The 24,750-nt window shown below is 51.0% G+C and overlaps 1 protein-coding gene across 2 annotated transcripts in view; it reads right to left on the minus strand.

The window, feature by feature from the left end:
• The window catches only part of ttyh2l (tweety homolog 2, like), a 45,238-nt gene extending 20,692 nt beyond the window's left edge, over positions 1 to 24,546 (minus strand). For both annotated transcript variants that reach the window (XR_014630469.1, XM_084438836.1), the window contains exons 1-3: positions 24,147 to 24,546; positions 19,974 to 20,146; positions 5,090 to 5,201 (exon numbers count right to left, since the gene is read on the minus strand). Coding sequence is in view for 1 of the 2 variants with exons in the window: in XM_084438836.1 (XP_084294962.1) it covers positions 5,090 to 5,201; positions 19,974 to 20,146; positions 24,147 to 24,275 (414 nt within the window). In the remaining variant the exon portion in view is untranslated. The remainder of the gene's footprint in view (positions 1 to 5,089; positions 5,202 to 19,973; positions 20,147 to 24,146) is intronic.
• Positions 24,547 to 24,750: the final 204 nt, after the last annotated feature.

Below are 24,750 nucleotides of genomic sequence, written 5' to 3' on the forward strand. Positions count from 1 at the left end.
CAGTGGACATCTTATTAACTTGCTCCAAAGCTTGTGGGGCATAGCAACAGTAACTAGGGGTGGGGGGGCGGAGCTTGCCCCCTGAATATGAAAGGTCTATGGATATCTGGTTGTGCGGAACGCTTGAGTTCCATGTTCAACAAAACTTCCCTGCTGCTGTGGCAGTCAGAATATTATCCGTTACGAGGAAGAGCGTACAGTAGCTACTTCCATCAGGTCCCAAACTGTCACAATTCCCAGTTAGTTTCCAAACTTCCTCATTATCTGTGTACTTCCTCATTTGTTGTGCTATTCATGCGTCAGACGGCAACACAGGCCCTCCTCGGTCAAATCCCGACTGAAAACCCCCTCAAGGGTAGATAAGGACAGATCTCAAATCAGTGGACCGTGTCAGTGAGAAAGCCCAGAGCGACAGCTGAGCAGGCCAGGACTAGCAAACTGAGTTGCACCCAAGCCTACTCTGCATGAGATGAGCAGGTCCTGCCAAACCGCCACCAGCTGGGGGGATGGATTCCCACCACAGAGCAGCCAAACACGCCCCGAATAAGAACCCTGGAAGCCTCGACTAGGCTCCTCTTCAAATCCATAAGACCTAAAGGAAACTGACTTCACCAAAATAATTGGTAGCTGAAGACCTAACCCAGCATACTCATGTCTTATCGTGGCATACTTAAAGGAGTAGTAAAGGGAAAAATCATGTTTAGCCCTGTTTTAAGGTTACTTATGATCATATACAATGGTTCAGATCAAAGCGTTGACAAAACTAGCACTTTTGAGAAAGTCTGATAATTGCTCTACCAACGTTTTGGTCATACAATGGATGTGGGTGGGCACCGTGAAAAATCATTCAAAAAACATGTTACACTCTCAATTTCAAAGACAAGAAACACACTGAGGTGTTAGTTGGCGTTCTGACATATAATTCGCCATAAAGTAAGATTCTAGTTCATCTGGAAAGGCTTTAAAAACAAATTTTAGCATAGAACTATTTAGTCGCAGCACATACGTGTGTAAACGTCTGCAAACTAGCTAGCCTAGCAACATAAACAATAAAAATAGCTACCGTAAGTAGTTCCACTTCCTGAATCCCGTCTGCGGATTGATCTACACATCTACAACGGTTGCGTCAATACAAGTCAATGGATTTCATAAAATGATCAATAAAACCCTACAGGATTCATACTTTGTGGCGAATTTGATGTCAGAACACCAACGGACACCATTTACCCCCTTGGTAAGCTTCTTGTCTTTGAAATCAAGAGATTAACATGTTTTTTAATGAATTTTCACAGTGCCCACCCACATCCATTGTATGACCTAAACGGTGGTAGAGCAATTATCAACTTTCTCAAAAGTGCTAGTTTTGTCAACGTTTTGATCTGAACCATTGTATATGATCATAAGTAACCTTAAAACAGGGCTAAACATGATTTTTCCCTTTACTACTCCTTTAAATGCTGATCAGCTCCAGATGTAGATGGGAGGGAGAAGGCGGTATAACTTTGGTTTTCTGCAACTGAAGAGCTTTTCGTTTCTCTGGAGATCTTGGTTTCAAACAAGCTATTCCAGCATGCATCACAAGTTACAGAAAATCAATAGTGAAGTGTGTGTGTGTGTGTGTGTGTGTGTGTGTGTGTGTATAAGATTAGGAGAGCTGCTCAACAATTAAGATATCTTTAAATTCCCTTGTGTGTTCTTCATCTGACCATACACAGTAATTTGTCAAATTTACCGTTTGATTGGTGTCACTGTCATAATATCAATATCGCTGTGCATGTGACGTGAGTTAGTGGCATTGTGCGTATGTGTGTGTAATCCATGTGTCTGAGTAGAAATCAGACTGGTGGCTCGTGTGTGTGTGTGTGTGTGTGTTTCAGCACAGGGCGTGTGTGATGCGTTAGTGCAGTAATACTGGAGTAGTAGTGCTTGTGGTTAGTGCATATTGCATGCTCCTTCTGCTTGCTACTTTCTGCTTTCTGCTGCTGCGGCCAGCCAGTGCTCTTTGTGGGGTGAAAAGAGGAGCCAAGTGCGTAAGGCCTGATTCATAGTCAACGTAAACAACGCAAGCTACGTTGTGAACGCAAGCTCCAACATGACTCGAGAGCTTGCGTTCTGTGTTTTGTTTTGTGGAAACACAAGGAATTGCACTATTGCTTGCGTCAAGTGACACATTTCGGCATGACACACGCAAGGACGCAACGAGATCTTGCGTGGCCTTATGAAGCCTTGCGTTGCTTGCGCTTATGTAGTTTGCGTTGACTATGAATCCGGCCTTAGTCTCTTCCTGCTGGTACACAGCCCCTCTACCGCCAAGACTTCTGCAGTGCCTTCTCGTGGTCACACACAGTAACTGGGTCCCCTGCGGTCCCTAAACTGTAGGGGATCTCGGAGCAGCAGTGGGCCCCAGAGGGAAGGCGCAAAGGAGAAGGTCACTCCGAACTTCTTGCGACCCTTCTGAAGGAACATGAGCTACTGGCTGCTAACAGCCTGTTCCAGAAAAGAAGAGGAAAGAGATGGACCTTCTAGGACCGGGCTTCCGGTATGTTTAGATTGCTAGACTACATACTGGTAAGGCACAAGTGGAGGAACTCAGTCACAAATGCAGAACCTTACATTCAGCACTGTTGGCTCAGACCAGCGAATGGTTTCCATGAGGGGGAAGCTGAGCTTGAGGGTTCAGAAGTCAAACCTGAAGACCCGGCATGACTGGAAGACTTTCTCAGTGAGACCGGATCTCCAAACTATATCCACAGTGGAGGTGAAAAATCGCTTCCAACTGCTGGACGTGGAGGAAGGTCCTAATGCACAAATGTACGATCGGTTTGTAGCACATGTGGAGGCAACGAGGAAGTGTGTGCCAGTAGTAGAGAGGACCAGAGCTTCCCCAAGGTCCAGGCATTTGGAGGCTGTAGGTGCATGGGAAAGAGGAAAGACGTCTTGGCCAAGAGAAGACTACGGGGAGCCGGTTGATAAGGAATGAGACGAAACAACAGCTCTTCGATACCTCCGATAAGATCAGAGAGGAGGAGCTGATGGTAAAGGTGCGCAGGGTGGAGGCGGACCGAGGGGAGCAACGATACGGTGGCCTGGAAGGTCAGTAACGAGATGAGTGGACAAAGGAAGGACAAGTCACAGGCAACAGCCCAGAGGAGAGGGTGAACACTTGGTTCACTCACTTCAGGAACCTCCTAAGCACCCACCTGACAGTGGAAGAAGAGGAGGAGATACTTGTGATCCTCAAAAATCTCAATATTGACGATGGCCTCTTTTCAGCTGCAGAGCTTGCCAGGGTGAAATCCACTCTGAAGCAGGGAAAGAGTGCTGGGCCAGATGGCATTCCCAAGAGGTCTTTAAGAACTGTGACCTTGATGACATCATCTTGGACATCTGCAACCTTGCCCTAATGAAAAATAATGAGCCTGATATATGGTCTCTCTCCAACGTCATCCCAGTGCCTAAATCTGGGGATCTCTCAATGCCAGACAACTACAGTGGCATCAGCCTGATCTGTATCTTTGTATAAATGTATAAATACAACCGCATGATACTAAACAGGCTGCAGAGCGCCATCGACCCGCACTTGAGAGACAACCAGAATGGCTTTCGAGAGGGGAGGTCCACAGTAACTCAGATCTCGGCCCTAAAAGGATCATTGAGGTGGTGAAGATTGATTGATTTATTTCGAAAAGGCATTTGACTCAATACACAGAGGCGGCATGATGAAAATCCTTAAGGCCTATGGTAATCCCACCAATTAACTTCAGGCCATAGGGACCATGGAACACAAGGAACACAAGGGCAAGGGTTTTGCTACCGGATGGCAACAACAAAGATTTTGACACCATGGCGGGAGTGTTACATGTGGACATCCTCCACCCTTCCCCTGGACTACGCACTGAGGCAGGTAATCAAGGGAAGGGAGGAGGATCTCAGCTTCACTATACTGTAACACCTATTGTAGGAGGTCGAGAAGGTATCCTGCTGTCCTGTAGTCCTTACAGACCAGGACTTCGCCGACAACATCAGCCTGATATCTAACCACGTGAGGCAAACACAAAAGCTCCTTACCAGAGTGGAAAAGGAATATGCCAAGGTGGGTCTTGGACTGAACGCCAAGAAAACTGAGGTTATCACCTATAACACTCCAGAACATCTGCCCCCTAATGACAGCTGAAGGTACTGCTCTGAAGGAGGTTGAGGACTTCAAATACTTGGGCTCTTGGGTCAACTCAATGGAGCAAGAACTTAAAGTGAGGAAGGCGCTCACGTGGAGAGCTCTAAACGGCATGAGCAACATGCTGAAATCCAACCTCCCCCGTGAAACCGAGCTCCACTTCCCCGACGCCACCGTGGAGGCCGTTCTCCTGTATGGGTGAGTGCTGCTGGACCCTGAGCCACTCCCTGCAGAGGTCGCTAGACGGATACTATACGAGAATGCTACGTGCAGCACTGGACATAAGTCACAACGCGCATGTCAGTATTGAAGATCTGTACGGAGAGAGGCCAAGGGTGAGTGGGAAGATAGCAGCAAGGAGAATGAGGCTGGCTGGGCACTGTTATAGACACCATGAGCTTCCGGCCAGTAAGCTGGTGAGAGCCATCTCCATGGCGCGGACACAAGTCGTGAGGATGTCCTACCAAAACATTTGTGGACATAATCAAGATGGATGCGGGAGTGGAGACCACTGATGAGATCGGCAGGTGTATGGAGGACCAGGACACCTGGAGACGAAGATGGGAGGCCCATCCCCAAAAGTCCCAGTTTATTCCCGTTAATTCCCATGGAAAGTTTCCGACTTCTGAATATTCCTGGAATTTGACAACCCTAGCCATGACAACAACAACAATAACAACAGAACACTACAGTATGACGTCCCTCAAGCGGCTGTCGTCAATGACAGAGAGACGACATACCACAGTGATGAGTCGCGATCTCTGTGTGTTATCCTGTATCTAGGGGAAGTCCCAACACAAACGGTCTCTAAGAGTCTCTACTTCTGAGGGAGCGTGTCCAGCCACCCTCAGCTCTGACCCGTCAGGGTGATGGCTACGGGGGCCTGTGGGCCGGGCGCCTCTGCCCCTCTCTTACCATGCTGTTGATGCCATTCAGCGTGTGGTTGGCATTGTAGAGGGAGTAAGTCAGCTGGTACACCCCGTCGTTGGTCTGGCTGTTTCCATAGAAACCCACTCCCACGGCAGAACTGTTGAGAAAACAGAAAAAAATCTAAATTATTATTGTTTTTTTTGTTTTTTTTACACATACTTACGTTCACAGATTGTATCGAGCAACGGTCAAATACTGTACACTGCCTAAATTGAACGTGGGAGCCCGGCACACCGAGCCTCCTACGTGTGGTGAGGCATGGTCCAGCCCCAGGGAGAGAGGACGACAACGCCTCCCATCAGCAAACATGAAACTAACCCTTCTTCACCCAAACAGCTGAGGGCCGAAGCCTCTTCAGAACCAGGGTCTCGAGTCTCTCTGTCCTGACAGTCTCTCCTCCGTCACTTTGGGGTACCAATCTGTCATTATGTCAACAGAACAAATACCACAACAGAACCGCTCTACTGAACCCTGGCGACGGAGCCGGGTTGGGGCAACATGGAGGCCGGGGGGGGGGGGGGGGGGGGGGGCAGCATGGTGAAAGTCCCTGCTAAAGACCCATCTTTTCTCCCTGGACTTTGAACTTTGAGTTGAGCCTGCCTCCTGGTAATCCAACTGTTGCTATTTTAGTCTCTTTTAATTTATTCTGTAATTTGCTGCACTTTTATTTTGTATCTGAGCCCTTGTGTTTGTATTTGCACTTTTGTACTACTTTTTATCTTCTGTAGATGTATTTTTTGCTCTGTGTTATTACCTGTGAAACATTTTGGTTAAGCCGCAGCTGTTGTAAATGTGCTGTACAAATAAAGGTGACTTGACTTGACTCCTGTCCCCTCCCGTCTCTCCTGTCCCCTCCCGTCTCTCCTGTCCCCTCCCGTCTCTCTCCTGTCCTCTCCCGTCTCTCCTGTCCCCTCCCGTCTCTCCTGTCCCCTCCCGTCTCTCCTGTCCCCTCCCGTCTCTCCTGTCCTCTCCCGTCTCTCCTGTCCCCTCCCGTCTCTCCTGTTCCCTCCCGTCTCTCCTGTCCTCTCCCGTCTCTCTCCTGTCCTCTCCCGTCTCTCCTGTCCTCTCCCGTCTCTCTCCTCTCCCCTCCCGTCTCTCCTGTTCCCTCCCGTCTCTCCCCTGTCCTCTCCCGTCTCTCTCCTGTCCTCTCCCGTCTCTCCTGTCCTCTCCCGTCTCTCTCCTGTCCCCTCCCGTCTCTCTCCTGTCCCCTCCCGTCTCTCTCCTGTCCTCTCCCGTCTCTCCTGTCCTCTCCCGTCTCTCTCCTGTCTCTCCTGTCCCCTCCCGTCTCTCTCCTGTCCCCTCCTGTCCCCTCCCGTCTCTCTCCTGTCCCCTCCCGTCTCTCCTGTCCTCTCCCGTCTCTCTCCTGTCCTCTCCCGTCTCTCCTGTCCTCTCCCGTCTCTCTCCTGTCCTCTCCCGTCTCTCCTGTCCTCTCCCGTCTCTCTCCTGTCCCCTCCCATCTCTCTCCTGTCTCTCCTGTCCCCTCCCGTCTCTCTCCTGTCCCCTCCTGTCCCCTCCCGTCTCTCTCCTGTCCCCTCCCGTCTCTCCTATCCCCTACCGTCTCTCCTGTCCCCTCCTGTCCTCTCCTGTCCTCTCCCGTCTCTCTCCTGTCCTCTCCCGTCTCTCCTGTCCTCTCCCATCTCTCCTGTCCTCTCCCGTCTCTCCTGTCCCCTCCCGTCTCTCTCCTGTCCTCTCCCGTCTCTCCTGTCCTCTCCCGTCTCTCCTGTCCTCTCCCGTCTCTCCTGTCCTCTCCCGTCTCTCCTGTCCTCTCCCGTCTCTCTCCTGTCCCCTCCCGTCTCTCTCCTGTCCCCTCCCGTCTCTCTCCTGTCCTCTCCCGTCTCTCTCCTGTCCCCTCCCGTCTCTCTCCTGTCCCCTCCCGTCTCTCTCCTGTCCTCTCCCGTCTCTCCTGTCCTCTCCTGTCCTCTCCCGTCTCTCTCCTGTCCCCTCCCGTCTCTCTCCTGTCCTCTCCCGTCTCTCCTGTCCTCTCCTGTCCTCTCCCGTCTCTCTCCTGTCCCCTCCCGTCTCTCCTGTCCCCTCCCGTCTCTCTCCTGTCCCCTCCCGTCTCTCTAATGTCCCCTCCCATCTCTCTCCTCTCTCTCCTGTCCCCTCCCGTCTCTCTCCTGTCCCCTCCCGTCTCTCTCCTGTCCTCTCCTGTCCCCTCCAGTCTCTCTCCTGTCCCCTCCCGTCTCTCTCCTGTCCCCTCCCGTCTCTCTCCTGTCCCCTCCCGTCTCTCCTGTCCCCTCCCGTCTCTCCTGTCTCTCCCGTCTCTCCTGTCCCCTCCCGTCTCTCTCCTGTCCTCTCCCCTCTCTCTCCTGTCCTCTCCCGTCTCTCTCCCGTCTCTCTCCCGTCTCCTCCCGTCTCTCTCCTGTCCCCTCCCGTCTCTCTCCTGTCCTCTCCCGTCTCTCTCCCGTCTCCTCCCGTCTCTCTCCTGTCCTCTCCCGTCTCTCTCCTGTCCTCTCCCATCTCTCTCCTGTCCTCTCCCGTCTCTCTCCTGTCCTCTCCCGTCCCTCTCCTGTCCTCTCCCGTCTCTCTCCTGTCCTCTCCCGTCTCTCTCCCGTCTCCTCCCGTCTCTCTCCTGTCCTCTCCCGTCTCTCTCCTGTCCTCTCCCGTCTCTCTCCTGTCCTCTCCCGTCTCTCCTGTCTTCTCCCGTCTCTCTCCTGTCCTCTCCCGTCTCTCCTGTCCCCTCCCGTCTCTCCTGTCCTCTCCCGTCTCTCCTGTCCCCTCCCGTCTCTCTCCTGTCCTCTCCCGTCTCTCCTGTCCTCTCCCGTCTCTCCTGTCTTCTCCCGTCTCTCTCCTGTCTCCCCTGTCCTCTCCCGTCTCTCTCCTGTCCTCTCCCGTCTCTCCTGTCCCCTCCCGTCTCTCTCCTGTCCTCTCCCGTCTCTCTCCTGTCCTCTCCCGTCTCTCCTGTCCTCTCCCGTCTCTCCTGTCCTCTCCCGTCTCTCTCCTGTCTCTCCTGTCCCCTCCCGTCTCTCTCCTGTCCCCTCCCGTCTCTCTCCTGTCCTCTCCCGTCTCTCTCCTGTCCTCTCCCGTCTCTCCTGTCCTCTCCCGTCTCTCCTGTCCTCTCCCGTCTCTCTCCTGTCTCTCCTGTCCCCTCCCGTCTCTCTCCTGTCCTCTCCCGTCTCTCTCCTGTCTCTCCTGTCCCCTCCCGTCTCTCTCCTGTCCTCTCCCGTCTCTCTCCTGTCCCCTCCCGTCTCTCTCCTGTCCCCTCCCGTCTCTCTCCTGTCCCCTCCCGTCTCTCTCCTCTCTCTCCCGTCTCTCTCCTGTCCTCTTCCGTCTCTCTCCTGTCCCCTCCCGTCTCTCTCCTGTCCCCTCCCGTCTCTCTCCTGTCCTCTCCCGTCTCTCCTGTCCTCTCCCGTCTCTCTCCTCTCTCTCCTGTCCTCTCCCGTCTCTCTCCCGTCTCTCCTGTCCTCTCCCGTCTCTCTCCTGTCCCCTCCCGTCTCTCTCCTGTTTCCTCCCGTCTCTCCTGTCCTCTCCCGTCTCTCTCCTGTCTTCTCCCGTCTCTCTCCTGTCCTCCCCCGTCTCTCTCCTGTCCTCTCCCGTCTCTCTCCCGTCTCTCCTGTCCTCTCCCGTCTCTCTCCTGTCCTCCCCCGTCTCTCTCCTGTCCCCTCCCGTCTCTCCTGTCCCCTCCCGTCTCTCTCCTGTCCCCTCCCGTCTCTCTCCTGTCCCCTCCCGTCTCTCTCCTGTCCCCTCCCGTCTCTCTCCTGTCCCCTCCCGTCTCTCTCCTGTCCTCTCCCGTCTCTCTCCTGTCCCCTCCCGTCTCTCCTGTCCTCTCCCGTCTCTCCTGTCCCCTCCCGTCTCTCCTGTCTTCTCCCGTCTCTCTCCTGTCCTCTCCCGTCTCTCCTGTCCCCTCCCGTCTCTCCTGTCCTCTCCCGTCTCTCCTGTCCCCTCCCGTCTCTCTCCTGTCCTCTCCCGTCTCTCCCGTCTCTCTCCTGTCCTCTCCCGTCTCTCCTGTCTTCTCCCGTCTCTCTCCTGTCTCCCCTGTCCTCTCCCGTCTCTCTCCTGTCCTCTCCCGTCTCTCCTGTCCCCTCCCGTCTCTCTCCTGTCCCCTCCCGTCTCTCTCCTGTCCTCTCCCGTCTCTCCCGTCTCTCTCCTGTCCTCTCCCGTCTCTCCTGTCTTCTCCCGTCTCTCTCCTGTCTCCCCTGTCCTCTCCCGTCTCTCTCCTGTCCTCTCCCGTCTCTCCTGTCCCCTCCCGTCTCTCTCCTGTCCTCTCCCGTCTCTCTCCTGTCCTCTCCCGTCTCTCCTGTCCTCTCCCGTCTCTCCTGTCCTCTCCCGTCTCTCTCCTGTCTCTCCTGTCCCCTCCCGTCTCTCTCCTGTCCCCTCCCGTCTCTCTCCTGTCCTCTCCCGTCTCTCTCCTGTCCTCTCCCGTCTCTCCTGTCCTCTCCCGTCTCTCCTGTCCTCTCCCGTCTCTCTCCTGTCTCTCCTGTCCCCTCCCGTCTCTCTCCTGTCCCCTCCCGTCTCTCTCCTGTCCTCTCCCGTCTCTCCTGTCCTCTCCCGTCTCTCTCCTGTCTCTCCTGTCCCCTCCCGTCTCTCTCCTGTCCTCTCCCGTCTCTCTCCTGTCCCCTCCCGTCTCTCTCCTGTCCCCTCCCGTCTCTCTCCTGTCCCCTCCCGTCTCTCTCCTCTCTCTCCCGTCTCTCTCCTGTCCTCTTCCGTCTCTCTCCTGTCCCCTCCCGTCTCTCTCCTGTCCCCTCCCGTCTCTCTCCTGTCCTCTCCCGTCTCTCCTGTCCTCTCCCGTCTCTCTCCTCTCTCTCCTGTCCTCTCCCGTCTCTCTCCCGTCTCTCCTGTCCTCTCCCGTCTCTCTCCTGTCCCCTCCCGTCTCTCTCCTGTCCCCTCCCGTCTCTCCTGTCCTCTCCCGTCTCTCTCCTGTCTTCTCCCGTCTCTCTCCTGTCCTCCCCCGTCTCTCTCCTGTCCTCTCCCGTCTCTCTCCCGTCTCTCCTGTCCTCTCCCGTCTCTCTCCTGTCCTCCCCCGTCTCTCTCCTGTCCCCTCCCGTCTCTCCTGTCCCCTCCCGTCTCTCTCCTGTCCTCTCCCGTCTCTCTCCTGTCCCCTCCCGTCTCTCTCCCGTCTCTCTCCTGTCCCCTCCCGTCTCTCTCCTGTCCCCTCCCGTCTCTCTCCTGTCCCCTCCCGTCTCTCTCCTGTCCCCTCCCGTCTCTCTCCTGTCCTCTCCCGTCTCTCTCCTGTCCCCTCCCGTCTCTCCTGTCCTCTCCCGTCTCTCCTGTCCCCTCCCGTCTCTCCCCTGTCCTCTCCCGTCTCTCCCCTGTCCTCTCCCGTCTCTCTCCTGTCCTCTCCCGTCTCTCCTGTCCCCTCCCGTCTCTCTCCTGTCCTCTCCCGTCTCTCTCCTGTCCTCTCCCGTCTCTCCTGTCCTCTCCCGTCTCTCCTGTCCTCTCCCGTCTCTCTCCTGTCTCTCCTGTCCCCTCCCGTCTCTCTCCTGTCCCCTCCCGTCTCTCTCCTGTCCTCTCCCGTCTCTCTCCTGTCCTCTCCCGTCTCTCCTGTCCTCTCCCGTCTCTCCTGTCCTCTCCCGTCTCTCTCCTGTCTCTCCTGTCCCCTCCCGTCTCTCTCCTGTCCCCTCCCGTCTCTCTCCTGTCCTCTCCCGTCTCTCCTGTCCTCTCCCGTCTCTCTCCTGTCTCTCCTGTCCCCTCCCGTCTCTCTCCTGTCCTCTCCCGTCTCTCTCCTGTCCCCTCCCGTCTCTCTCCTGTCCCCTCCCGTCTCTCTCCTGTCCCCTCCCGTCTCTCTCCTCTCTCTCCCGTCTCTCTCCTGTCCTCTTCCGTCTCTCTCCTGTCCCCTCCCGTCTCTCTCCTGTCCCCTCCCGTCTCTCTCCTGTCCTCTCCCGTCTCTCCTGTCCTCTCCCGTCTCTCTCCTCTCTCTCCTGTCCTCTCCCGTCTCTCTCCCGTCTCTCCTGTCCTCTCCCGTCTCTCTCCTGTCCCCTCCCGTCTCTCTCCTGTCCCCTCCCGTCTCTCCTGTCCTCTCCCGTCTCTCTCCTGTCTTCTCCCGTCTCTCTCCTGTCCTCCCCCGTCTCTCTCCTGTCCTCTCCCGTCTCTCTCCCGTCTCTCCTGTCCTCTCCCGTCTCTCTCCTGTCCTCCCCCGTCTCTCTCCTGTCCCCTCCCGTCTCTCCTGTCCCCTCCCGTCTCTCTCCTGTCCTCTCCCGTCTCTCTCCTGTCCCCTCCCGTCTCTCTCCCGTCTCTCTCCTGTCCCCTCCCGTCTCTCTCCTGTCCCCTCCCGTCTCTCTCCTGTCCCCTCCCGTCTCTCTCCTGTCCCCTCCCGTCTCTCTCCTGTCCTCTCCCGTCTCTCTCCTGTCCCCTCCCGTCTCTCCTGTCCTCTCCCGTCTCTCCTGTCCCCTCCCGTCTCTCCCCTGTCCTCTCCCGTCTCTCTCCTGTCCTCTCCCGTCTCTCTCCTGTCCTCTCCCGTCTCTTTACTGTCCCCTCCCGTCTCTCTCCTCTCTCTCCTGTCCCCTCCCGTCTCTCTCCTGTCCCCTCCCGTCTCTCTCCTGTCTCCCCTGTCCCCTCCCGTCTCGTCTCTCTCCTGTCTCCCCTGTCCCGTCTCTCTCCTGTCCCCTCCCGTTTCTCCGAGCGTCCCCCACGTCTGCAGGGCTGCCATATGCCGTCTAACCGCGGCCAGGAGAGGAGAGCAGGAGGCGGCTTCAGAGGTGTGATGGCGCCTGCCTCTCCCGTCAGTAACACCTACCGGAGCTGGTCTTCCTTCCCTTCTGCTCGGCTCACCGCGGTCTCTCTCCCAGCCTCGCACGCACGCACACACACGCGCGCACACACACCCCGTCATGTCCCATGACACTCAAGTTAAATATATCATCGGTTTTCTTTTGGGACAGCAGTCTAAAGGATCCCAGTTCAGTATTCTGCTCTTCTCAAACCCATGCTCGCTCGCTCGCTCTCTCTCACACACACACACACACACACACACACACACACACACACACACACACACACACACACACACACACACACACACACACACACACCCTGCCCTATTCCCGGGGCTGTAATGGGAGCCATCATCAACACATTCCCCCGTGTGACTGTAGTCCACCACTGACAAGACCCTCCAGACATGAATGATGGTGCAATTCCGTCATATCTGAGAGTGGTGAGCTCACGCTGTGTGGAGGTCAGAGGTCAGGCAGACCAGGGCAGCTCCTAGGGAGCTCTCTGTGCCCAAGGAGGGGCCTCATCGATCACTGTCAAGCAGAGCAGGACAGAGTAGAGCAGAGCAGGGTAGAGTAGGATAGAGCAGAACAGAACAGAGTAGAGTAGAGTAGAGCTGAGTAGAGTAGAGTAGAGTAGAGTAGAGTAGAGTAGAGTAGAGCAGAGTAGGGTAGAGCAGAGTAGAGTAGAGTAGGGTAGAGCAGAGTAGAGTAGAGTAGAGTAGAGTAGAGCTGAGTAGAGCCGGACAGAGTAGAGCAGAGCAGAGCAGGGTAGAGCAGAGTAGAGTAGAGTAGAGTAGAGTAGAGTAGAGTAGAGTAGAGTAGAGTAGAGTAGAGTAGAGTAGAGCAGAGCAGAGTAGAGTAGAGTAGAGTAGAGCAGGGTAGAGCAGAGTAGAGTAGAGTAGAGTAGAGTAGAGTAGAGTAGAGTAGAGCAGAGCAGAGTAGAGTAGAGCAGGGTAGAGTAGAGTAGAGTAGAGTAGAGTAGAGTAGAGCAGAGCAGAGCAGAACAGAGTAGAGTAGAGTAGAGTAGAGTAGAGTAGAGTAGAGTAGAGTAGAGTAGAGTAGAGTAGAGTAGAGTAGAGTAGAGTAGGACAGACAGAGTACAGTAGAGTAGATTAGAGTAGAGTAGAGCTGAGTAGAGTAGAGTAGAGTAGAGCTGAGTAGAGCTGAGTAGAGTAGAGTAGAGTAGAGTAGAGTAGAGTAGGACAGAGTACAGTAGAGTAGATTAGAGTAGAGCAGAACAGAGTAGAGTAGAGTAGAGTAGAGTAGAGTAGAGTAGAGTAGAGTAGAGTAGAGTAGAGTAGAGCAGAGTAGAGTAGAGTAGAGTAGAGTAGAGTAGAGTAGAGCTGAGTAGGACAGACCAGGAGAGAGCAGAGCAGCCCATCTATCAGCCGTCTGATCCACATTGGTCATAGACGTCTCTATGGGGTCTAATGGAGGGGCTGAAATGAACGTTTTTCTGACGTCGGTTTCTTGACCCACGTCGATGAGACGGCGCATAGACGTCATTTTAACGTGGTATAGGACACCAGTGTCTTTTGTGTGATTTGTAAATTGTGTATTGTACAGTAGTTTATCTGTAATGAGCTCATCTTGGAGCCGGCAGCAGCATTTCACTGTGACTGAACACTGTAAAAAACTAAGAAACTGATCTGATCTGACAGAGCAGAGCAGGAGAGAGCAGAGCAGAGCAGGAGAGAACAGAACAGAGCAGGAGAGAGCAGAGCAGAGCAGGAGAGAGCAGAACAGAGCAGGAAAGAACAGAACAGAGCAGGAGAGAGCAGAGCAGAGCAGGAGAGAGCAGAACAGAGCAGGAGAGAGCAGAGCAGAGCAGGAGAGAGCAGAACAGAGCAGGAGAGAGCAGAGCAGAGCAGGAGAGAACAGAACAGAGCAGGAGAGAACAGAACAGAGCAGGAGAGAGCAGGAGAGAGCAGAACAGAGCAGGAGAGAGCAGAGCAGAGCAGGAGAGAACAGAACAGAGCAGGAGAGAGCAGAGCAGAACAGGAGAGAGCAGAGCAGAGCAGGAGAGAGCAGAACAGAAGAGGACAGAGAAGAACAATGCAGAACAGAGCAGAGCAGGAGAGAGCAGAGCAGAGCAGGAGAGAACAGAACAGAGCAGGAGAGAGCAGAGCAGAACAGGAGAGAGCAGAGCAGGAGAGAGCAGAACAGAGCAGGAGAGAGCAGAGCAGGAGAGAGCAGAACAGAGCAGGAGAGAGCAGAACAGAGCAGGAGAGAACAGAGCAGAGCAGGAGAGAGCAGAGCAGAGCAGGAGAGAGCAGAACAGAGCAGAATAGAGCAGGAGAGAGCAGAACAGAGCAGAGCAGAGAAGGAGAGAGCAGAGCAGAGCAGAGCAGGAGAGAGCAGGACAGAGCAGGAGAGAGCAGAGCAGGAGAGAACAGAGCAGAGCAGGAGAGAGCAGAACAGAGCAGAATAGAGCAGGAGAGAGCAGAACAGAGCAGAGCAGAGAAGGAGAGAGCAGAGCAGGAGAGAGCAGGACAGAGCAGGAGAGAGCAGAACAGAACAGAACAGAACAGAACAGAGAAGAGAAGAGCAGAACAGAACAGAACAGAGCAGGAGAGAGCAGTGCAGGAGAGAGCAGAGCAGAACAGAGAAGAGAAGAGCAGGAGAGAACAGAGCAGGAGAGAGCAGAACAGAGAAGAGAAGAGCAGGAGAGAACAGAGCAGGAGAGAACAGAGCAGGAGAGAGCAGAGCAGAACAGAGCAGGAGAGAGCAGAGCAGGAGAGAGCAGAGCACAGCAGGACAGAGCGAACAGGATGGAGCAGATCTCTGATCCCCACCCACACTGGATTATTATAAGTCATGTGGTCTCGTGGAAGAAGGTGATGCACTTCCTCTTTCGTACCATGAATCACAAGGTGAAAATGATCAACAACACCCCGAATATAAAAGAGCTCCACAACAGACCACGTGCTTAAGATAGGACATCCTGCTACACAGGCAGCCAGATGGACAGATCAGGCATGCTGGGAGTAGGAGGTGGCGAGGGGGCTTCCATGACGGTACACATCCGGTGTGTGTGTGTGTGTGTGTGTGTGTGTGTGTGTGTGTGTGTGTGTGTGTGTGTGTGTGTGTGTGTGTGTGTGTGTGTGTGTGTGTGTGTGTGTGCGCGCGCATGTCTATAACCTCATAACCATGACGGATCTCACCAATTTTATCTTGTCCACACCTGCTTCTCCCCTCGGAGCCTGAGGGAGACAGGGGGTCTCTCTCTCCTCTCTCTCTCTCCTCTCCTCTCTCCTCCTCTCCTCTCTCTCCTCCTCTCCTCTCTCTCTCCTCCTCTCTCTCTCCCTCTCCTCTCTCCCCCTCTCTCTCCCTCTCTCTCCCTCTCCTCTCTCTCTCTCCTCTCTCCTCTCCTCTCTCTCTCTCCTCTCTCCTCTCCTCTCTCTCTCTCTCCTCCTCCTCCTCTCCTCTCTCCTCTCTCTCTCTCCTCTCTCTCTCTCTCTCTCTCTCTCTCTCCTCTCCTCTACTTCCTCCCCAGACGGCTTCCTTCCTGCTCATTTCATTTTACAGTCCAGGATCACAAATGCAAAAAGGGTCGAATCAAATCATGAAACAGAAATCCGCCTCTTAAATTAACCATGGTGGGAGCTTGGGTGTCTGTTCTTAAAGGAACCATGGCGGGAGCGTCAGTGTCTGTTCTTAAAGGAACCATGGCGGGAGCGTCAGTGTCTGTTCTTAAAGGAACCGTGGTGGAAGGTGTCTGTTCTTAAAGGAACCGTGGTGGGAGCTTGGGTGTCTGTTCTTAAAGGAACCATGGCGGGAGCGTCAGTGTCTGTTCTTAAAGGAACCATGGCGGGAGCGTCAGTGTCTGTTCTTAAAGGAACCGTGGTGGGAGGTGTCTGTTCTTAAAGGAACCATGGTGGGAGGTGTCTGTTCTTAAAGGAACCATGGTGGGAGGTGTCTGTTCTTAAAGGAACCGTGGTGGGAGGTGTCTGTTCTTAAAGGAACCGTGGTGGGAGGTGTCTGTTCTTAAAGGAACCTTGTGGGAGGTGTCTGTTCTTAAAGGAACCGTGGTGGGAGGTGTCTGTTCTTAAAGGAACCGTGGTGGGAGGTGTCTGTTCTTAAAGGAACCGTGGTGGGAGCTTGGGTGTCTGTTCTTAAAGGAACCATGGTGGGAGCGTCAGTGTCTGTTCTTAAAGGAACCGTGGTGGAAGGTGTCTGTTCTTAAAGGAACCATGGTGGAAGGTGTCTGTTCTTAAAGGAACCATGGTGGAAGGTGTCTGTTCTTAAAGGAACCGTGGTGGGAGGTGTCTGTTCTTAAAGGAACCGTGGTGGGAGGTGTCTGTTCTTAAAGGAACCGTGGTGGGAGGTGTCTGTTCTTAAAGGAACCGTGGTGGGAGGTGTCTGTTCTTAAAGGAACCGTGGTGGGAGGTGTCTGTTCTTGCAGGGTACAGGAGGTTAGAGCAACCAGAAGCTGGCTGGATGAGGCCTTTCGCAGGTTTGTTTGATGCTTAATTGACTGTATCTTGGCCTTCTCCCCGGAAGCTGTGTTAAGAGTGCAGGCGCTGCTGGTGTCCATTAGATCTGCCCGGGCCAAAAACGAAGTTAAAAATAACTAAATAAAAAGATCTGCCCGGGCCAGGGAGAGGGGGGAGGTGGGAGGGGTGGGGAGAGAGGGGGGAGGGGTTAACTGGCTAGATTCCAGAGCTGCAGCTGGGCCTCCTTTACCCCTAATAGGGTCATTCAGTTATAACATTACAGTAATGCACACACACACACACACACACACATATGCATGCAGTACAGTACGGTACGGTACGCACCCACATCATCCCCACAGTGAATCATGTGCTGTCGTTGCACAGGTGAAGGCTAAACTCCGCGTTAACCCTTTCAGTCAGCTGTCTGTATCAGTTCCATAATCAGCAGGGTATCGCTGAAGTTATACGCTATCAGGGTATCGCTATCAAGTTATATACTGGTCACCAACAGGTGGGGACACCAGTCTATGGTGGTCATGGGTTGAACAGATTATATACTAAAACTGCATATATATTTATATGTGCTGTATGTGTACTATATATAAGTGTATACTGTAAGTGTAATGTATATGAGTACTGTATTTGCTTTTGTTTGCCTTGTTTTGCCTTATGCCTCCTGTAATGCATTGCCTTATGTGTTGCAGATAGTTGCTTGTATTGTGCCTTGTTTTCACTGAAAAATCCATAAATACATCAATACCTGAGACATACTAGCGTCATGTCCAGGGGGTGTCCTTGCACATCAAGCTGCCTCACGCTAAGGAATCAGGAGATAGGCTCCTGCCCTATGGGTTCTATAGGCTCCTGCCCTATGGGTTCTATAGGCTCCTGCCCTATGGGTTCTATAGGCTCCTGCCCTATGGGTTCTATAGGCTTCTGCCCTATGGGTTCTATAGGCTTCTGCCCTATGGGTTCTATAGGCTTCTGCCCTATGGGCCACTAGGCTCCAGAACCACTGGTTCTCAAGGATACTTACTAACTACACTGGTTAAAAAGAAAACAAGGACTAGTACAGTCAGTGTATCAGAAAGTACTAGTACATGTATATCAGAAAGTACTAGTATAGTACATGTAAATCAGAAAGTACTAGTACACTATATCAGAAAGTACTAGTACATGTATATCAGAAAGTACTAGTATAGTACATGTTTATCCGAAAGTACTAGTATAGTACATGTATATTCAGAAAGTACTAGTACACTATATCAGAAAGTACTAGTACATGTATATCAGAAAGTACTAGTATAGTACATGTATATCAGAAAGTACTAGTATAATACATGTATATTCAGAAAATACTAGTACACTATATCAGAAAGTACTAGTACATGTATATCAGAAAGTACTAGTATAGTACATGTATATCAGAAAGTACTAGTATAATAGGCCTACATGTATATTCAGAAAGTACTAGTACACTATATCAGAAAGTACTAGTACATGTATATCAAAAAGTACTAGTATAGTACATGTATATCAGAAAGTACTAGTATAATAAATGTATATTCAGAAAGTACTAGTACACTATATCAGAAAGTACTAGTACATGTATATCAGAAAGTACTAGTATAGTACATGTATATCAGAAAGTACTAGTATAATAAATGTATATTCAGAAAGTACTAGTACACTATATCAGAAAGTACTAGTACATGTATATCAGAAAGTACTAGTATAGTACATGTATATCAGAAAGTACTAGTATAATACATGTATATTCAGAAAGTACTAGTACACTATATCAGAAAGTACTAGTACATGTATATCAGAAAGTACTAGTATAGTACATGTATATCAGAAAGTACTAGTACAGTACATGAAAGGTTACGATTGGGAGTTTCAGTTATACTCCATATTACTGTACACATCCACATCCACTTTGAATTGAATTTATTGATTACATGATTAAAAGGTTGACTATTTGATTTCCTAATTAGAAGCAGTGTGCTCAATACAGTGAGCTTGTTTTAAATTAAGAATATATAACTCTCATTAAACTCAGAGAGAGAGAGAGAGAGAGAGAGAGAGAGAGAGAGCGAGAGCGAGAGACAATGACCGAGAGAGAACTGTCCAGCCGGTGAAGGGTTAACAGGTCTCCTTCGTTAAGCAGCATCACGCTGCAGTGCTTAACACTACAACTGGCCTTGTGTAAAGCCCTGGAATGTTAACAGCAACCTAACCCAATCAAGAGCCAGCACTTAGATGACTGTCACAAGATAAAGCTGAACCCATCCTCAAACTCAATCAAACACTTAGCAGATGGAATCATTTGTTCTTTATCATGAGCGTTCGGAAAACTATAGGGTGTGGGTCAGCTCGGCTCTCGCCTTCTTTTTCCATCCCTGTTGTCTGATCCGGTTGCATCACTGACCGCCTGGTTTCGCGTGCACCGGGAGAGAGAACGGACTATCCAACCCGTAGCTTTGATGATATGGGTTGGATAAATCCAGGTGCGTTTGATTGCTAGAACTCGCCGTCGGATTGGATGGCGATGGACGGTACAAATGGTTGCGGTCCGAATTGGGTTTACTCTGAACCGCCTGATCTATTACGTTTGCTAACTAACTACAAAATAATGACCATGGAAACGCGTTATTGGCTGTTATTTCACGTACCATGTGACTAGTCGTATCTTAATCAAGTCATATCTTTTTAAAATTTGAAACCTCAGGTCAGATTTAAATTTTGTTCGCTCTTTTTTATCATTGGACATGAGAGGGGTGTCTGTTAGCGTGTTCTTCCTTATCCAAAACATCCAGAAACACACTTCCCATCTCTGCTGCAGGAAGAGAGACTGGTTTGCTTTTGTTCTATTGTTAAAGTTCTATTCATAAAATGACTAAGTTCAATTGTTATTTCTTTGTGGGTCTAGCTAAACAAACACACTCACACACACACACACACACACACACACACACACAGGTCAGGTCACACTGCGAGTGTTTATTTGAGCCGCGTGTGTTGATGACAGACACACACACACACACGCCGTGTGTGTTGATGGACAGAGCTTGTCTTTATCTTAACACCATTGGGAGTGACTCCAGAGAATCCATCAGGCTCTGCTCCTCAAATCAAATCACGCTCTTTCCGATAACCTCCGCTAATCCTAGACACACACTGTCCACCCCGGGGGCCTGGGAACAACAGGCTCGCGGGAGACTGACCGGAGACAGGATCCAGAAACCCAGAGAGGGTTAGCGACCAGAGAGAGTGACCGGTGATTAGGGCTGGGTTTAAAAAAAATGATTCATTGATTCTGAATCAAATGATTCAGAATCGATTCATGAATCCCAAAATCGATCTTTTATTTAATGAATGAATGAATAAATGAAGGAATGAATAGTTCATTCCTATAATTCATTCAATGATTCATTCATTCATTCATTTTTGGAAATCAGTATCGATACCCAGCCGTAGTATTGATGTGTTGCGTAACTTGGCAGTCATGTAATTAAGGTTACAGCTAAAAAAAAACAGGTTTTAGTAACACCAACCGAATCGATATTGAATCGAATCGAGATAATCGATTCTGAACCTTGTGAATCGGAACCGAATCGATTCTTGAAATTCAAATCGATACCCAGCCCTAGCGGAGATAGTGACCGAAGATGAGGGCCCCGGTCATCGAGGCTCGACTACGTAATCGTGTTTGGAGGAGGTGTTGGGGGAGGAGGAGGGGGGTGGAGGGATGGTGGGGGGCGTGGTCCTACTCACCAGATGACCAGGCCGGTGACGACGGCGGCCCAGGTGACGCAGCAGGCCTCGGGCCTCTTGCTGTCCTCCTCCTCCTCGCGGCGGCAGCAGCACAGGCAGCCCAGGTAGACGGCCAGCAGGAGCAGACTGACCGCCAGGCCCAACGGCGCCACGCACGACAGCAGGACCAGCGACTGGGCCGGGCCCGGGGGGCCGGATGGAGACAGAGGGGGGGGGGGGGGGGGGGGGGGATGGGGACAGAGGGGGGGGGGGGACAGGAGAAAGGAAATCCGTTAACACGAAAAAACACGGATCGCCTACACGCCGCCCGGCTGAAAGAGCCGACTGTGCTCGTTATGAATATGGCGCCGGGATATGAGCCCCTTCATGCCTTTGTGTGGAGTTGGGTCTGGTCACAAGCCGCGTTCTAGAGGCCTGTGGCGGGGAGATGTGGAGATATGTACGGGCCGTCGGGGAGGGAGGAACAATGGGAGAGAGAGAGAGAGAGAGAGAGAGAGAGAGAGAGAGCGCCTTTGGCTGTCGGGAAGCGCTGGAGAGAGAGGGAGGGAGAGAGATGGAGGGAAGGAGGGATACGCGGATGGAGGGAGGTGGAGATGGAGGAAGGAGAGAGAAGAGAGGAGAGGGAAGTAGAGAGGGAGGGGCTGTGTGTGTGTGTGTGTGTGTGTGTGTGTGTGTGTGTGTGTGTGTGTGTGTGTGTGTGTGTGTGTGGAGGGCTGAAGCTGGTGTTTCGGGAGCGCGCTCTCTCCTCCGGGGCCCCTGAACTGCGCGCGTTGCCATGGTTACGTCTTGAGACTCCGGGCTGAACAAAAATGATCGGAGGTTTTACGAGTACTACGAGTTTCTAAACAGTCTTGTGACTCCCAGATTACTGCCAGAGCCCACGGGGGGGGGGGGGGGGGGGGGGGCGTTCTCTTGTTTGGGTTACTGTTCATAACAGTACTGTTCATGTATTTGCTTCATGCCACTTCAAAATAAAACAAATGAGACAGTTCTGTATACTGTAGAAAGTAAATTTAGGTGTTTTAGGTGCATAGGTGTTTTGATTGGTTCTACTAGTCATTTGCTACTACAGCCATAATACAAATGTATTTTGACAGACCATAGGACGACTGTATTGTGTTCCAAATGTATTTGCTTCATGCCACTTCAAAATAAAACAAATTAGACATAATGCAGATAGGTGATAGGACATTTTCTTCAAATGGAGTCGACCATAACTTATTACAGCATGACCTTCTGTTCTCACGCACCAGCCTGTGACCTTTCTCTAATGGCAAACGTAATGTGACAAACATTGTAACAAAGCTGTCTCAGTAAGGTCACGTAGGTGTGTGTGTGTGTGGGGGGGGGGGTGTCTGTGTGTGTGTGTGGTGTGCGTGCGTGCTTGCGTAATTATTACGCACGCACATCACACACACAAACACCCCCACTCCATTTGAAGAAAATGTCCTCCACGTTTCTGCATTATTGTTTATTATTGTTTTATTTTGAAGTGGCATGAAGCAAACACATTTGGAACACAATACAGTCGTCCTATGGTCTGCCAAAATACATTTGTATTATGGCTGTAGTAGCAAATGACTAGAACCAATCAAAACACCTATGCACTCTCCTAAATCTACTTTCTACAGTATACACAGATATACACACACACACACACACGATAATCATGGCAAAATATATAACAATAACAATACTATCGTGATATCTATACTTTGTAGTAATCATTAAAACGAATAATGTGATCACTTCAAATCTCGTCAAAAATTGTGGATGAATTGAATCATTCATTCAACAACTCGTGTAATTAACTGTACCCTTGTGAAGGGTCTGTCATTGTCTCAGTCCTGTGTCACTGATGCTCAACTCAATCACTTCCCAACTCTTCCACACACTCTCACCAGTCTTATTTTAATTTTCCACTCCATGATTTCTTAATTAGACATGTAAGCCTTTTACTTTCCACTGACAGCTGACCTACAGTATAATACATTTATGATCCGGGCGAGAGACAATGCACTGTTGAGAGAGGAAGAGAGAGAAAGAGAGGGAGGGAGTGTGTGTGTGTGTGTGTGTGTGTGTGTGTGTGTGTGTGTGTGTGTGTGTGTGTGTGTGTGTGTGTGTGTGTGTGTGAGAAGGAGAGAGATATAGGTGGGGGGAGAGAGAGAGAATAAACAGGTAAGGAAAATTAAAGAAGGACAAGTGAATGAAAGAAGAGGAAAGAGAGGAAGAAAGTGAGTCCTCCATTCTGAAAAGTCATTCCAATGGAAGAGAATAGTAGCAAAGGCCCTCTAAGTTGTCTGCGTGTGTGTGTGTGTGTGTGTGTGTGTGTGTGTGTGTGTGTGTGTGTGTGTGTGTGTGTGTGTGTGTGTGTGTGTGTGAGTGCCCTCCTTGGTTCTGCTCATTGATTTACAGCTTATTATATTCACTATTGCTTCCGCAATGAGATTGTTTGTTTTTTTAGGGCATTTCTGCTTTATTAGTAGGGCTGCACGATTATGACAAAACATAATAACTGCGATTATTTTCTTCAAAATGGTAATTGTGATTAATAACATATAATATTCATATATAATAACCAAAATGCTCCCAAATCACGGACGTTGATCCCTTTCTTGCTACTAACTCGCTGACCTCGTTTTCGCTCATTTTTTCACTACTCACGGCTGCGGGTACTCTTGTGACACTTATCTTGACCTACTGCTATCTGTCTGTCTGTCTGTCTGTCAGTGAAATTGCTGCACACAATGCACTCAGTGGGAACGCATGTGATTGGTCAGACAGCATAAGTGCCTGTGATTCGTCCTAGTCATAGCACACTCAATTCAAAGCAAAATGATTAATGACATTAATTGTGGCCTTTTGCGATTAGTTAGTCGCGGAGGTCATAATCGCGATTTCGATTAATTCACGATTAATTGTGCAGCCCTATTTAGTAGGACAGGACTGTATACGGACAGACCGGAAAGGTGGGAGAGAGAAAGAGACAGAGAGGAAGACATGCAGCAAAGGGTGTGGGCCGGATTCGAACCGCGGTAAGGACTAGCCTTTATGTGGTACGCTCTCCAACCCATTGAGCTACCGGGGCGCCCCACTGCGTCCACAATGAGGAACAAGGACTGTATTCTGGTGCCATCTGAGGAGGAGGAAGTGTGAACTCCAGCTGATCTGATCGGAGGAGCGGCCCAGATAAGGGTATTTGTCTCTCCAGCTCTGTGTTCAAGGCTGTTCAGCGGGAGCTACTTTCAGCTGTGCTACAGGCAGGGGTCAACTCCTCTACCACTAGAGACAGCGTTAGCTCCTCTCACTGCGGTTCAGCTGGGAGTCTGTGTGACGAGGCCACGGTTCAATGACCTAGCTGGACTTTCGCACATGGGGAGAGGACGCGAATCAGTTCTGAGAAAACTTCGCTTCTCTGTACTGGATCTCCGTTCACAAAGGCCCTTGACATTTAACCCCTCCGTGATACACAGTGCCTGAGACAAATACTACACACACACACACACACACACACACACACAAACACACACACACACACCAGAATTCAAGAATCTAGGCTACTTTAGTGGTTACAAGAAAACAATAGTGTTAGCAGCAGGAGTAGTCTGGAACCCTCTCCAAGAAACCACCTAACGGAACCACAGGCAAAGTGGTTCCGTTAAAATCCTTACAGACATGTGAAAGCTGAACAGCACAAGCATTCACCCGGAGACCACGTCCTAAAGCTAAAAGTGTTAAAAGGGCCAGTTACATGAACATGAGAGAACTACTTGTGTGATGTTTTCACTTCTAATTGCTCTGCTTCAAAGAACAGCGAGGCACATGACAACATAGTGCTCAAGGAGTAACAGTCTATCTGTGTGAACTTCGAGTGTGAGTGTGTGTGTGTGTGTGTGTGTGTGTGTGTGTGTTTGTGTGTGTGTGTGTGTCCGTGAGAGAGAGAGAGAGAGAGAGAGAGAGAGAGAGAGAGAGAGAGAGAGAGAGCATTTACGAAAGCGCGTAAGCGGAGTTCTTTTATACACAAATGGGAAATTGGAAATGGAAATTTAAAAGGCATGGATTCCATACTGAATAATCAATGTTCCTAAAAAAAACACTTGCTGAATAGTTTACTTTGTTCTCCTATCACCGGTGCGAGTTACGCATCGCCCCAAGAATAGCCTACTAGCCTACCTGCTGATAATTCGCATCCTCCGGTCTGAAAGTGTTGTCAACGGACAAGAAAGTCAGGTTCATGTGAGGAAAATTGTGCAGCCAATAAGTCCACCATGGAGCGATGTAGTCCAGCCTTGCAGTGGCCATTCCTGCGCCTGGAAAGTCTTCAGACCACCGAAAGCGTTTGGGAAACTCAAGACTCTTGGTAATCCCAGTTTCTGAACATAAACACACCTTGCGACTTTGATAAGACTTGTCATTAAAAACGGACCCAAATACTTCCCTTTAATGCCCCACAACAAGGCACAACGGTGAATTATCTGAGAATGTCCATGGTTCCGTGTTGAGCGTGTTTTGTTGGCTTGAGTGCGCTCGCCTGGCTACATTTCAAAGCGAGACTGTCAAACGAACCCGGGCGAGTCTCATATCTCGTTCACATCCAAGGGACTTTTTTTGACGGGGCCGCGCGTGTGCGCATGTGTCTCAGCCGAGGCACGAGACTGTTGAGTGAAGTGTGCCACTCCCACTGAGCAAAGACACGTCTAGAAGATGTCTTTTAGACGTCTTTTTTGTCTTTTTCGGACGTCCAAAGACATCCAATTAGGAGCCAGAATGAAAGTTT

Source organism: Borostomias antarcticus (genome assembly GCF_949987555.1).
Source record: "Borostomias antarcticus genome assembly, chromosome: 5".
Taxonomy (NCBI): Eukaryota; Metazoa; Chordata; class Actinopteri; order Stomiiformes; family Stomiidae; genus Borostomias; species Borostomias antarcticus.